The 13,242-nt window shown below is 45.4% G+C and overlaps 1 protein-coding gene across 1 annotated transcript in view; it reads left to right on the forward strand.

The window, feature by feature from the left end:
* LOC118779461 (voltage-dependent calcium channel gamma-2 subunit-like) overlaps positions 1-13,242 on the forward strand; it is a 62,219-nt gene that overhangs the window by 46,275 nt on the left and 2,702 nt on the right. Inside the window, exon 3 of the mRNA XM_036531587.1 lies at positions 2,417-2,500. Within this exon, the coding sequence (XP_036387480.1) occupies positions 2,417-2,500 (84 nt within the window). The remainder of the gene's footprint in view (positions 1-2,416; positions 2,501-13,242) is intronic.

The raw sequence follows: 13,242 nt of genomic DNA on the forward strand, positions 1-13,242 counted from the left end.
TGATGAAAGGTGACAGATGCCTCTGCGCCGGTGTCTTCCGTCCCCCAGTCCCAGGCAGCTCCATGGATGTGCCAGAGTGACCGCTTGCTGGGGACGGGATGGGATGGGGTGTGCTGGATGTCATCTCATCTCTGGCTGCTGCTTTCTGCAACCTCCTCCCAGGCTGTTTCAGAAGCCTTGTAGCGGCTGTACGCTTTACAGATGTCTGGTTTCAAGTTGAAGCAAGGGGAGTTGTGCTGTGTGTGTGTGTGTGTGTGTGTGTGTGTGTGCCTGTGCGTGTGTGCGTAGGTGCGTGCGTGAGTGTGTGTGTGCGTGCGCGCATGTGCACATGCGTGCGTGTGTGTTTGTGTGTGTGTGTGTGTGCCTGTGCGTGTGTGCGTAGGTGCGTGTGTGTTTGTGTGTGTGTGTGTGTGCGTGTGTGTGCGTGTGTGTGTGTGTGTGCGTGTGTGCGTAGGTGCGTGTGTGTTTGTGTGTGTGTGTGTGCGTGTGTGAGAGAGACTGAGCTGTCAGGAGCTCTGAGAGCTCATCGCCAAAGTGCCAGGCGGTAGGTCTGAGCAACGCTCGTGTGTGGGTGTGTAAGTGTGTGTGTGTGTGTGTGTGTGTGTGTGTATGTTTCTGCAAACTCAGTCGGAAATGATTCAGTTCCCAAGGGTACATGCACACGTGAAAGCATGTGAGAAAAAGAGAGAGAGAGAGCGAGAGAGTGCGCATGTTAGATTACGGATTTATGCTTATGTAGCAGCAGTGTGGGTGGACATGTGTTTTAGGAGGACTGACATGAATGCATACATGAGGGTCTGTATGTGTGAGCGGATTTTCCAGTGCACGTTCATATGTGTGTGGAGTGTGTAAAAGGAACAGCATGTCCATAAAAAATGAAAGGGAGACACTCACACAGTAAAGCATCATTGTCCTTTTAAATCAGAGAGTCCCCTGTGCTCATGTCTGAATATCAGGAATAACATTTTGTGTTTGGGCTGATGTTTGCCGTCATGGCTGTTTATGCACACACACACGTGTGTGTGTGTGTGTGTGTGTGTGTGTGTGTGTGTGTGCGTGTGTGTTTGAAGGTCAGCCACTGGTCTTTCACCCCCAAATCACCAATTAATGAGGGCCTGTTTAATTTCTGTGGTTAGGAAGGGAGGGAGAGTAATTATCAGTGGTGCTTAATCAGACAGAAAGGCATACACTCCCTCAGCCCACAGCTTCTTAATGAAAACGCAGTGCCCCCCTCCTCACTTCTCACTCCCTCTCTCATGCATAACGCCTCCCATACCTTCCTCAAATAATATCCCCCCCCCCTTTTCCCCTCCATCTCTCACCTCCTGCCCTTCAAATTTTCTGTCCTCAATTTTTTTTCACTCACTTGCTATCTGCCTCCCACTCTTCCTGCTCAAACCTCCCTCTCTCCACCTCCCCCAGATCCCCCCGTCTCTCTCTATCAGCCTCAGAGCTGGCTAATAAAATCAATGGGAGTCGTTTGATTGTGCTCCAGAACTGAGGAAGGTTCGGGGGGGGGGGGGGGGTAACGGACGCACGTGGTCAGCAGTTTTTCCCTCCTTTGTCCGGAGAGGATTATCACCAGTCAATCACACTCCTCCAACGCTTTCCACACGTGCAGACATTCCCCAAGTTAACCCCGGCCCTCCGTGCTCTGCTCCATGGCCAACAACAGCTGAAAGGGTATGGCGGAGGCTTTCAAACACCTGTTTTGTTGGATTGCAGGAGAGACAGGGGATGGCTGTGTCAGTGGATGCAGAGATCAGATGCTCGAGAGCCGTTTTCTGAATTGAGCAATGCGTGTCTGGCTTGCATAACATGGAGAGAATTTCATGGACAGAACTATCATGAGTTCAATTCCTATTACTAAGGGGAATCATCCTCAGACTGTGGTGATCAGTGGTAAAAACAAGAGCCAGTGTGGCTGTGCCGCTTTGTATAAAAGTATCGGGCAAATGAATGAGTAAAGGATGAGGTCATAAGACTCCCATCATGCATTGGCTGGAGTCTCTCCAGGTTTTCTTGCCTGTAGGGTTCTTCAGTGCTGCTGGGTATGTCTTGAGTGAATCTTTGTTTTAAACTGCATAGACAGACATTCCCAAACACTATGAAGCTGGGAGGATTAGTCCCATCTCTGATTACTGAAATATTGATTTTGGAATGGTGACTTGTCTGGAAGGCATTAGGGAGTCGTAGTTACAGAGCTTTACTCGTGACCATAAGGTTTATATGTTCGGATCCCAGGTGGGACAGTGCTGTTGAGTTCATGATGAAGGAACTGAAACTGTATTTCTTCAGTAATTGTCCACCTGTATAAATAGGTAAATGTCACATACTTACCTGTGTGTGTATAATTATACATAAAGCTATCTGCTATGTCAGGTTCCTAACCTTGTGTTATTCTTGTCTCTCACAGGCAACTTTAAAGGGCTGTGCAAACAGATAGATCACTTTCCCGAAGACACGGATTACGAGGCAGACACCTCAGAGTACTTCCTACGTAAGTCCTCTTCACAGGAGTGGGACTTTGTGGGAGTGGTTGTGTTTTATTTATTTGTTCATTTATTTATTTTTTGGGCGGGGGGGCGGGGGGGGTATCTCCAACACCGAAGCGGATTGTCACACTTTTATCCCATTCATCTGTGGCCCTTTTCGTTCACCTATGGATGCAGGAAAACTTTGGTGATCTTTACAGCACAGATGAAAGAAAGACTTGCGTCTACAGAAATGAATTTCTCTGTGCAGCATTTTCACATGATCGTGTTTACAGTGGATGTTACAGTTGCATGATACTGTTTTTGTTTTTAATTTACTGTGGAAACATCTGTCAGAGTTTCTTATGTGTGCTGTATTGATTAGTCCCAGGTAAACTCTGCAGTTCTCCCAGGTAAACTCCGCAGTTGAACTTTTTCTATTGATATTGTAGAGTGTAACACATTAATCTCCAGCATGTTCCTTGCATACAAAACATATATTTTGTATTCTTTTTGGAAAAATTTAGACAAAAAACTTCATAAGCTCTGATAATATAAAAAACATGATCAGAAGGATTAGACAAGGGCATTATGGCCGGCTGTGTAGCGTAGTGGTTAAGGAGCAGGACTTGTAACCGAAAGGTTGCTGATTCAGTTCCCTGTTCGGAACTGCTCCTGCACCCTTGGGCAAGGTACTTAACCCAGAATTGCCTCCGTAAATATCCAGCTGTATAAATGGATAACATTGTTTAAAAAACTGTTACTGGTGTTAGTCACTTTGGATAAGCGCATCTGCTAAATTCCAATAATGTAATCTAATAATATATAGAGAGGTAAGATGTTTTCACACAGTAAAATGAACCCTATGGCATGTCACATGTTACATGTCCATACAATTGGGACCTACATGTAAAATACCCAGGGTGGGCATGACATTATACAGTCATTAACATACATTCTGAGGTCGGATATGCTCAGCATGCGGCAGTAATGGTGCTCATGATCATAGCAACAGTCACGGGTACCATGGTAGTGGATGCTGATTGGACGCTGGCGCCTGACAGGCATGAAGGAGAGGCGACATCATCATGGTCGCCGTATTAAAGTGCGAACTGCTTGTGAGCAGGATGACAGGACTGGGCTACAGCTCCCCCAATGGCTTGCCAATTAGGACATTCACTTCTATAAATATTTCAAGCACTCCTATATAGGTCAAGGCTCCCTCCTCACCCATCTGACTTTGTTGCAAAGTGAAAGGAGCTGCAGGTGAACCCTCCCTCAACTCGGGGTGGGGAGGGCTGGCAGCTGGGCCTGACTACGCCAAAGTTTCAGCGTATACATTATTGATTTCAGGGCATCACAGGACACTTTTTATGGAACCTCTGTTGATCAAAATGGAACAATTTTGCCTGATCTAAGATCAAAGCTTTGGTGATTTTTTTTCTGAAGTGAAGAATAAATTTGCTTTACTGTGTGCCTGTTAGTAATTCCGTTATTGATGCCATGTTGTAACTGTTCCAATACCATTTTTGCACAAGTGACTTTCGCTTTGAACCTGATATGGTTTATATTTACAAAATAAGATAAAAGATTGCACAATGCTATTGGATCACAACTTGTCTATCCCTATGACTTTTTGTCCCTCTGTCAATCTCTCTATTATCTGTCTGTCTGTCAAATTCTGTTTTGTTTATCAGCTGATTAATTGATTCAGTCACTCATTAAATGGGTCTAATACAGAATAAAGCTAAATGTGTTTGAAAGCTGTTGTAGTCTGGGTAACAGATGACCCCATGTGTTTGAGCAGTTCCCTTTAAAGTAAAGCGGAAGAACACTTCAGTTCAGTCCAGGAGTGAGATATGATTGATAAAAAAAAACAGGGCCATAGCTGTTACCTACAGTACTCCTTTATGTTTCTGCAAAGTGTTGTTACCATGACTACCTTTTGAAGAGCAAGTGTTTAAACAAGAGGCTTGTTATGACCAGCCTACTGATGCTCATTAAAATAACTCATTTTTCACAATGATGAATCGTTTGCTGAACTGTCTTGCAACATGTCGCTAGATCGACTCATTATAAGAAACAATCGATGTAGGTGCCCGTACACATTAAATGTTTCTGCTTTTCAGAACATTTGCAGAAGGTAGTAGTTCACAGTGAAGCTGCACATTAGTTGAAAGATTCACTGTAGAATAAAAACCCAAAAAGAGGACAAGCAGTATAATACTGCGATCAGAGCCAAAGGCACAGAGCAGTAACTTGTGTTGCTCCAGTATTGAAGTTCACAAAGTACAAAGGGTACAAAGACTGGTATAGGAGTTTGTGCCAAATAAACGGAAATAAATGGTTACAACCGCCAATGTGTCGGGTTAAACTAAAAAAAAAACATACATTGTTACTTTGCCGAAAGAAAGGGAAAACGTCCCCAATGTTTTATTATTATGGTGATTATATTGCACGTTTATTTTTGGACAGATCGGGTGTGTGGCACTGAGGCTGCATGGCTGCAGTCACACTGCGGTCACACTGCGGTCATACCGAGGTCATACTGTGGTCTTCCTCTGTGCAGCCCCGTGCCACAGCAGTGCATGTGCATGGCTGTACTGGATCTGCAGTAAATAATTAGTCATTTTTATAACTTTAACACACAATGACTTAAACATTTATTGGTATCTTATTAAGTAACAGTTTACATTTAGAACAGAATTGGTTAGAATTACTATACATATTAGTTATATTTTTTTAAAGCAGCTGTAAATGCATATCAATGTACAGCGAACGTAAATGATGTAATTGTGATATATACATAGTAACTGTAAAATATGTACCAAGGAAGTTGGTGAAGTAGTCGACTTCAGCCGCAAAGAAACCCGCCGTTGTTTTTAGCGGGAATGGAGGACTTGAGCGAGAGCACTTCAGGTCGCCCTGGGTGAGGGCGCGCGCAGAGTTACCGCTGCAGTGTAATGAGCGCGGACGTGTTCGTGTGTGATCTCACCGAGAGGCAGAGATCCAGCTTCGCTGTTTCTGTTGCGGTGCGGCACCGGCAGCAGCTGCACACCCACACCAGCGCAGCGAGAGTCGAGAGACACAGCGAGGGGCTGCGGCAGAACATGATGAGGTGCGAAAGTCGACGCGAAGGTTCACGAAAAGCCCCTCCCCTTCCCCCCCAGCCTAGCCACGCCCGCGCAGCCACACCCCCTTATTAAACACGGACACCCGTAACACGCACTCGCTGGCAGAGTACGCCGGCCCTGCAATCACAGCTTTTGCAACGGCCCGGCAATTCACACATCCACATGCAGTTATCAGTTATATAACAGGAGCGAAGAGCTCATCTGAAGCGCCAGTGGGTTTTTAGTTCACATCGCGTCAGAGCCTCACGTTTTGCTGGTTGTGGAGCAGTAGGAGAAAGGAGGGAGTTACAATGGAGGGAAGTGATCAATTACAAAGACCGCATGCAAACTTGCGGAGTTTAAACCGGCAAAGTTCAGACTAATACCTTTAATGCATGTAAACGCAATAACATAGAGGAGAGAGAGACAAGGAAATCAACAGTATAACAACAACAAATTAACAGTATATATCTAATATATAGTTTGTTATCTAGCTAAATAAATATAAATGTAACACTGTATGAATCTGAGTGAGAGAGAGAGGGAAAGAAAGAGAGAGGGAGAAGAGGATAAGAGAGGGAGCGGAAGAGGGAGCATGTCCTGATTCTGCTCTGTGTTTTCTGTGATGCCGCATTGACAGCCAGCCGGCCGTTCCACCCTCTCCTGTGATAGAGGCGGTCCCTGTTTGTGGGTCGTGTCTGAGGGTCCCCCTGGGGTCAGGGTCTGGCTTATTGGCCAGTGATCCGTACGGGATTATATCTGGTCGAGGGCTGGGCTCCGCATTAAACTGGCTGAGGCCGGAAACCCTGGCCCAGACGACCTTAGACACATGCAGACACGCACTGACTGCGCTGGCCGATATAATCAATGGGCCTCGCGGGGGCAGGCTGGGTGGGGTTACATGGAGGAGTGCAGGGGGTGGGGGCAGCAGGGGGGCTATTTGACGTTGCTCACCCAGACTGTACTCAGGTCAGTGACCGAGCACGGCTGGAAAGGGGGTGGGGGCATGAGCCACACAGGGAGGGGGCTTAGAAGTCGTTAGCGTTCTGTTTGGACCTCGCTGTGAGGGCTTGCCACGCTGGTCTGCAGAGTCGGGCACCCGTGAGGATGCCGTTTGACTTGGCGGCGGTGGCGTGGCGGCGTCCCGGCCCCCGGGTCACGTGGCCGTGAAACAGAAGCCATCGACGAATGATAAATAAACATTTACAAAACCATAATGAATCACTCAATAGCGCTGCTTCACAGAGTGAAAGCCAATGCTGTCATCCATGACCACACATCTAATTAACACTGAAAATATTGAAAAGGCATGATACATAAACAAAACATGGTGAAAGAATCGCTTCCCATGAATATCCATGCCTGCAGTCTGATCCAGGCTGAGAACGCAGTCAAATCTGACTCACACAGTTCTGCCTCTGCCAGACAAACGCTGTGGAAAAATGTACATTTGGAGAAGACATTTTTCTCCGAAGTTAATTCAGAAATAAAGCATGAGGCCTTTGTAATTATCTGTATAATGGATACCATCACGCACTAAAAACCAATGGTATGTATGTGAAAAAGTTATACTAATAAGATTATGTTATATGCGTTTATTTGATGCCATTCTGCTCTTGAATATCATGTCAATGCAGTTTTTTTCAGTGTACATATAAGGCATACTCAAGAAATAATCCAATTAAAACATTTCTCTAAGAGAATGTTATGTAGCTTCAAAAATTGTTTCTTCAGAATGAAAAGCTCAGTACATCCAACTAATAATTCATTTCTTCAAGTCCCTGACATGGCATGAATGTAATAGCTCATTATTAGTTTAGCATACAGTTGGGAGCTGGGAGCATATAATTGTTACAGAGTAATTTGAATATGAGGCACATTCATAAAGCTTACTGTTTTTAGTGCATGACTTTTATGTGTGTGTGTGTGTGTGTGTGTGTGTGTGTGTGTGTGTGTTTTAGACGTGCATTTTGCATTTAACTTGTGATGTCATTCGTTATCATAGGGAGAAAAGTACTACTTATTGCCATGTGGGTTGAGCTGAAGATAAATCTAGCATATTTAATATCTAGCAAGTTAATTAAATAAAACCTGTTGGAAATTGTGTGTGAGCATATGGTGGGAGGCAGTGACAGGAAGTGAGGTTTGTGTGTGTGTGTGTGTGTGTGTGTGTGTGTGTGTGTGTTAATGGTGGTGATAGCAGGGGTGACATAGGCCCTGGGTCAGTCTACACTGCAGTTGCAAAAATCAATCTGCTTTGATTTCTCTCTCTCTCTCTCTCTCTCTCTCTCTCTCTCTCTCTCTCTCTCTGTCTCTCTCTCTCTCTCACGCTCGCTCTCTCTCTCTCACTCTCTCTCTCTCTCTCACTCGCTCTCTCTCTCTCACACTCATCCTCTACTGTCTCTCTCACTGTCTCTCTCTCTCTCTCACTCGCTCTCTCTCTCTCTCTCTCTCTCTCTCTTTCTCTCTCTCACTCGCTCTCTCTCTCTCTCTCTCACTCACTCTCTCTCTCTCTCTCGCTCTCTCTCTCTCTCTCTCACTCATCCTCTGCTGTCTCTCTCATACTCTTCTACATGTTCACTCCCACTCTTTCTCTGCTTTTGCTGCTTCCCTCTCCCTCTCTTTCTCTCTCTCTCTGAGCTGAGTTTGTGGGCAGGCCAGCTCAGATGCACAGGCTCTCAGCCCTAACACTGCCAGGGCTTACTCTACACCACAGAGATGGGACAGCAGGGCCATGCAGACATAACTACTAACAGCAATCAGAAGAACTCCTATTATATAAACTAACAGATGCTACTCTACTAGGTGGACCAACAATTTCTGAGAATGGGAGGGCGGCTTTTTTGATAAGAATATTTTGCGTTTTGGTCCCTGCAGTAAATCTGAACGAAGGTAGCCAATTTTTCTCAGAAATGAAATGTTCCCTGAGCGGTCTAAGATCCAGCTTTCCATTAATCACGCATTAGTCAATCCCAAAATTAAATATGGAGCATAATCCCAGATCAAATGTACATTGAATGTTGTCCTCTGCGATGGTTATGTTAAATGTATGTACCTTTGTTTCATTGTCCTAATTCTTGCTTTCTCTGTGATGTTGCAAATGGAGCTGCTGTGATGCAAGAAAAATTTCAGACAATAAAGTATCATCATCATCATCATCATCATTCCAGCCCACTTCCTGATTACTGCGTCTTTAATGAGGAGAGGAAAGAAGGCTTCAAAAAAAGAAGATGCCTCAAGGGGGGGAATTTGGAGAGCACAATTTTATTGATTTTTTTTTTTCTTCGGTGTGACATTGACAGCCACATCCTCCTGTGAAGTCACCAAGCAGTCCTTCTTACTGGCAAAATGTTTGTTGTATCGTCGTGTTGTTTGTGCGTTGACAGAATTAGAGACACCCTTTATTGACAGGAATGTCTGAAGTGAAGCAAAATCATATTTTGTTGTATTTCAGTCGACTTTCCCCAGCTCATGTTTCATAGTTGTTGATGACACTGATACTTGAGTTGTGGCAGTTTTTCTGCATATTGATATGAAGCATGGAGAAACACTGGCAGGATTTTGCAGAGCATGCATCGTTGGAGAGGGCATGAAGTGGGATGTTGGCAGAGGAATTCCATGGGGGTTCAGCACAGGTAGAGAAAAAGGAAATCATACACACATACATTTACATTTACACAAAAAGTGATAAAACCGAAGAAAAAATAACATACCCACACATTGTTCAAATGGTTGTTTCATCCTGTATGGCCTTCCTCAGTTGCAGATCCAATCTCATCACTGGAGCGGCTCATCTCTGGTCTCACCCACACTTCTGCACACACTGTCAGGGAACGGCCCCCAATCCGCCTCGCCACCCCTCCCCCCATTCACAGCCAAGCCGGTAGGACTAGGGTACTGTCTGGCAGCAGCGTAAGTCATAGTGATTGCGATGGCTCTCTGAAGCCCACTGGTGTTATAGGAAGTCTGCTGGTCTGCCAGGAGGAAGAAGTAGCTGCAGCACAGCGACATGTATGATGTGCGATGAGTCCTGTGCCCCGGCCTTGCTCTCTCAGCAGGCCTGGTTTACACTCTGGCTGACCATGCGCTGTCTTTAAATGAATTCAGTCCTTCAGTAGACCTAATACAGCTCACCTACACAGCACAGGCCTGTGTCCAACAGAGACTCACACCAGTCTTTAAATAAATTTTTTTAAAAATCACGATTTAGCCTTCGTGAAGAAAGTGTCTGTCATTACCATAACACGGCCCGTACAAAGTTTTGATGCCAGTGATTTTGAGTGCCAGCAGGAAGTCAAAACGAACGTCTGCGCCCCTCGAGATCTCTGCCTCAGATGTGATGATTTGGCCCCTCTCTCCCAGCTGTGGCCCACATCCCTCCAGGCCCAAATCTGAGCTCGGTACAGAGTGATGAATATTTCATACGCTGTATACCTGTATGTACAGAACCAACGGGTTCACTGACAGTGCTGCTGAAATGGAGGGGGAGGAGTGCCTAGCCTGTAGGCAGAGTCACCACATACAGAAGGGCTGAACTTGCCTCTTTCAGGTCACATCTACAGATAAAAAGCTCACTGAAAATGTGCCAAAGAATTCCACATTACTCTTAACTCCATATGTGCGATATACTTATAAATACATAAATGAACGCATTAATATATTACATTACATTACATCATTTTCATTTAGCAGATGGTCTTATCCAGAGAAACTTACAGCACAAGAGAACAGAAGCATATCCATTCAAGTTAAATGAGCAACGGTGTCAGACCAGACTAACCACACTCCCAGACACTGTTTGAGCTCTACCACAAGTTAATTTGTGCTAACCTGAAACTAGACAGCTTAGAAACAAAGGGAAGCCAAGTACTCACACTACCATACATCGCAGACACTAGATCACAGTATCCACAACACATTGCAATACTACACATAAAATAAGCAGCAATTAATGTAAGTAGCAGCTATTAGGGGCTGGAGATTCAGGTGGAATCAAGATGCAGTCTGAAGAGGTGGGTCTTCAGTCCGCGTCAGAAGCTGGCCAGGGATAGAATTGAGATAAAACCATATACTCTACAGGTATGAAGCAAATTACCCAGTAATCCCTTGTTAGTTGTACATATTAGTGGCATACAATGACTGTGCAATGAGCATAAGCAATATATCTTTGATTAAGAAAAAGAAATGTGTTCTCGTGGGGTTGTGCCTTTGGAATGAACAACAGGCATACATCATATTTCAGAGCAAAGAAATTTGATACATAAATGTATTGAATTAATGGCGAAACTCCCACTCAGGGATATTTCTGGACCAGCAAGATAAATCAACAAGCCAAAAACACAGCCTCCAGTTCAAATGAAATAAATGTTTCAACCACTTTCCAGCCGCACACACACACACACACACACACACATGCGTGCTGCACACACAGAGGCAATATGCAAGGGCACACTAAAAGCTGTGTGTTGAGCTGGGGCTACAGGTTTAGAGACTATAAGAGTTAGACTCCAAATCCTTGCTGGCTTGCTGGAACTGTACACACTATGGTTCATACTAGTGTTTTAACATGGGTAACTGCCATTAACAAGAAGCAACTTCCTACCTGCCATCTGTTTGCTTAATAAACCAGCAAATCTATCCTCCTCCAGTAGGGTTCATTATTCTTTTCAATGAATTTGTCACCTGACTGTAACTGTAACATTTATTATGTGATGGCAGACAGTGATGGGAGAGTCAGAGACTGTGAGGCAGCGGCATCCCTTCTGCATGCTCAGCTACATGCTTGTCATGCAGCGACCCCGTCTTCGATCACGAGCCTGTCCAGAACTTGGTCTCCGCTCGTCTCCTTCTCAAAGTCAATGTCTTTTTTCCTCTCGTATAAGGGCTGGTTTTGCTGGGCCCCGGTTTTTGCTGACTCCAGAGAATAAGCTGCTTTGCATTGCCTGATAATGTGCTTTGACTTGAGATGTCAGTGACTGTGGGGTTAATGTGAGCAGGCCAGAGAGGGACAGGAATAGGGCTGTTGCTGAGGACACCTTAATATTTAATCAGACTGCTGGCTGTAACCCTGACACGCTCCTGCTCCCGCAGATACAGAAAGGGGGAGAGAAGGAGAGCTAGGGGCACAAAAAGGGAGGGGTAGAGAGAGAGTTGGGAGAGAGAGAGAGAGTTAGCAGAGGTAGAGAGAGAGGAGAGTGAGAGAGAAAGAGAGGCAAGTGAAGAGAGGGAGAGAGAGAGTTGGGAGAGAGAGAGAGAGTTGGGAGGGAGACAGAGAGAGAGAGAAAGAGAGAGAGAGAGAGAGAGAGAGAGAGAGGAGGGACACATACAGAGGACAACTGTACATGTATGGCTGTCATTGAAGATTTAGCAGGTCAGCAAGTCAAGGTGCTCCTCTACCTGGCAATCCACTCCACAGACTGTTAACCTATCATCTGTCTGTCTGTGTCAGTCTGTCTGTCAGACATAGTATTAAGCTGTACAACATGTGTCAGAAATGGTCTTTATGAGTTTCAGCCACTGAGAGTGCTACTGTCAGCGCCAATTAGTTTAATTGCGCGGCGTCAGTCAGAGCCGAAATGTCAGTCACTCACTTTGAGTCAGGAGGTGTCGGTCATGCAGATGATTATTGTCTGTCAATCGGTCAGTGTGTGCGCTTGTGCATCAGAATGTCTGCCCGCCTGTCGCTTAAAAGGTCATCTGGCACGGCCAATCAAAAACAAACACTTTAATGGGAAGGGAAGAGGCGGCCAGAAAGAACAGATTGCTGAGAGATAGGGAGAGGACACTGGGGGGAAAGAGGACTGAAGGAGAGGCATTTCAAACTTGCACTTTAAAAAGGTAACCAACAAGGAACCTTGTGTCAGCAATGAAAAAGAGATCCTGTTGTTAGATAGAGAGATGAGGTGAGGGATTGTAAGCGAGATCCTGTCGGCAGATAGGGACATAGAGGGGAGATTGTACAGGAGATCCTCTCTGTAGATAGACGGATCTTGAGGACGGAGCTCTGCGCCGTACTGTAGATCGGGGGGGAGCTGGGCAGCTGAGGGAGAGTTCTGGGAGAGTCTCGCAGAACTACCCAGGCTCGCTGTCAGCACTTTGGGAAGAAAAGTGCTGAAGTGGCAGTGGCGAGGAGACGTGGTGAAGTGGTGAAAATTTAACCAGCTTGATGAAAGTTTAAGCGTGCATGTTAAACAGCAGAGAGGATCCAGGGACAGTGATGGAGCCCGTCAGGCCTGCTGTGTGTGTGTGTGTGTCTGTGCCTGTGTCTGTGTGTGTGTCTGTGTCTGTGCATGTGTGGACTGAGAACTGCAGGCCTCACAGCTTGGACTCCAAGTAACAGGTTTGCCGTACTGCTGCTCTAAGAAACTCACTCCTTTAGCGTTCTCCCAGCATAACCCTTGACTGCTGAATTGTACTCCACGCTCCACAAGTCACTTTAATGGCACAGTATTTTTTCAGGTGGAAAACAGCAAGCTTTGTTCAGTGCAAGAGGTTTTGATGCGGTCAATTTGCATAAGCTGCAAACTAATGCATTTAAGCGGACCAACCACATGGGTGATGAGTATTCAAAAAAGGAGGACTTGGAGGACAGACTCCCCTTCAACTATGTGTTCATGTGCACGTGTATTACCCAAACAAAAGAGGTTCTAAAGCTA

This window comes from Megalops cyprinoides, chromosome 1, assembly GCF_013368585.1.
Source record: "Megalops cyprinoides isolate fMegCyp1 chromosome 1, fMegCyp1.pri, whole genome shotgun sequence".
Classification (NCBI taxonomy): domain Eukaryota; kingdom Metazoa; phylum Chordata; class Actinopteri; order Elopiformes; family Megalopidae; genus Megalops; species Megalops cyprinoides.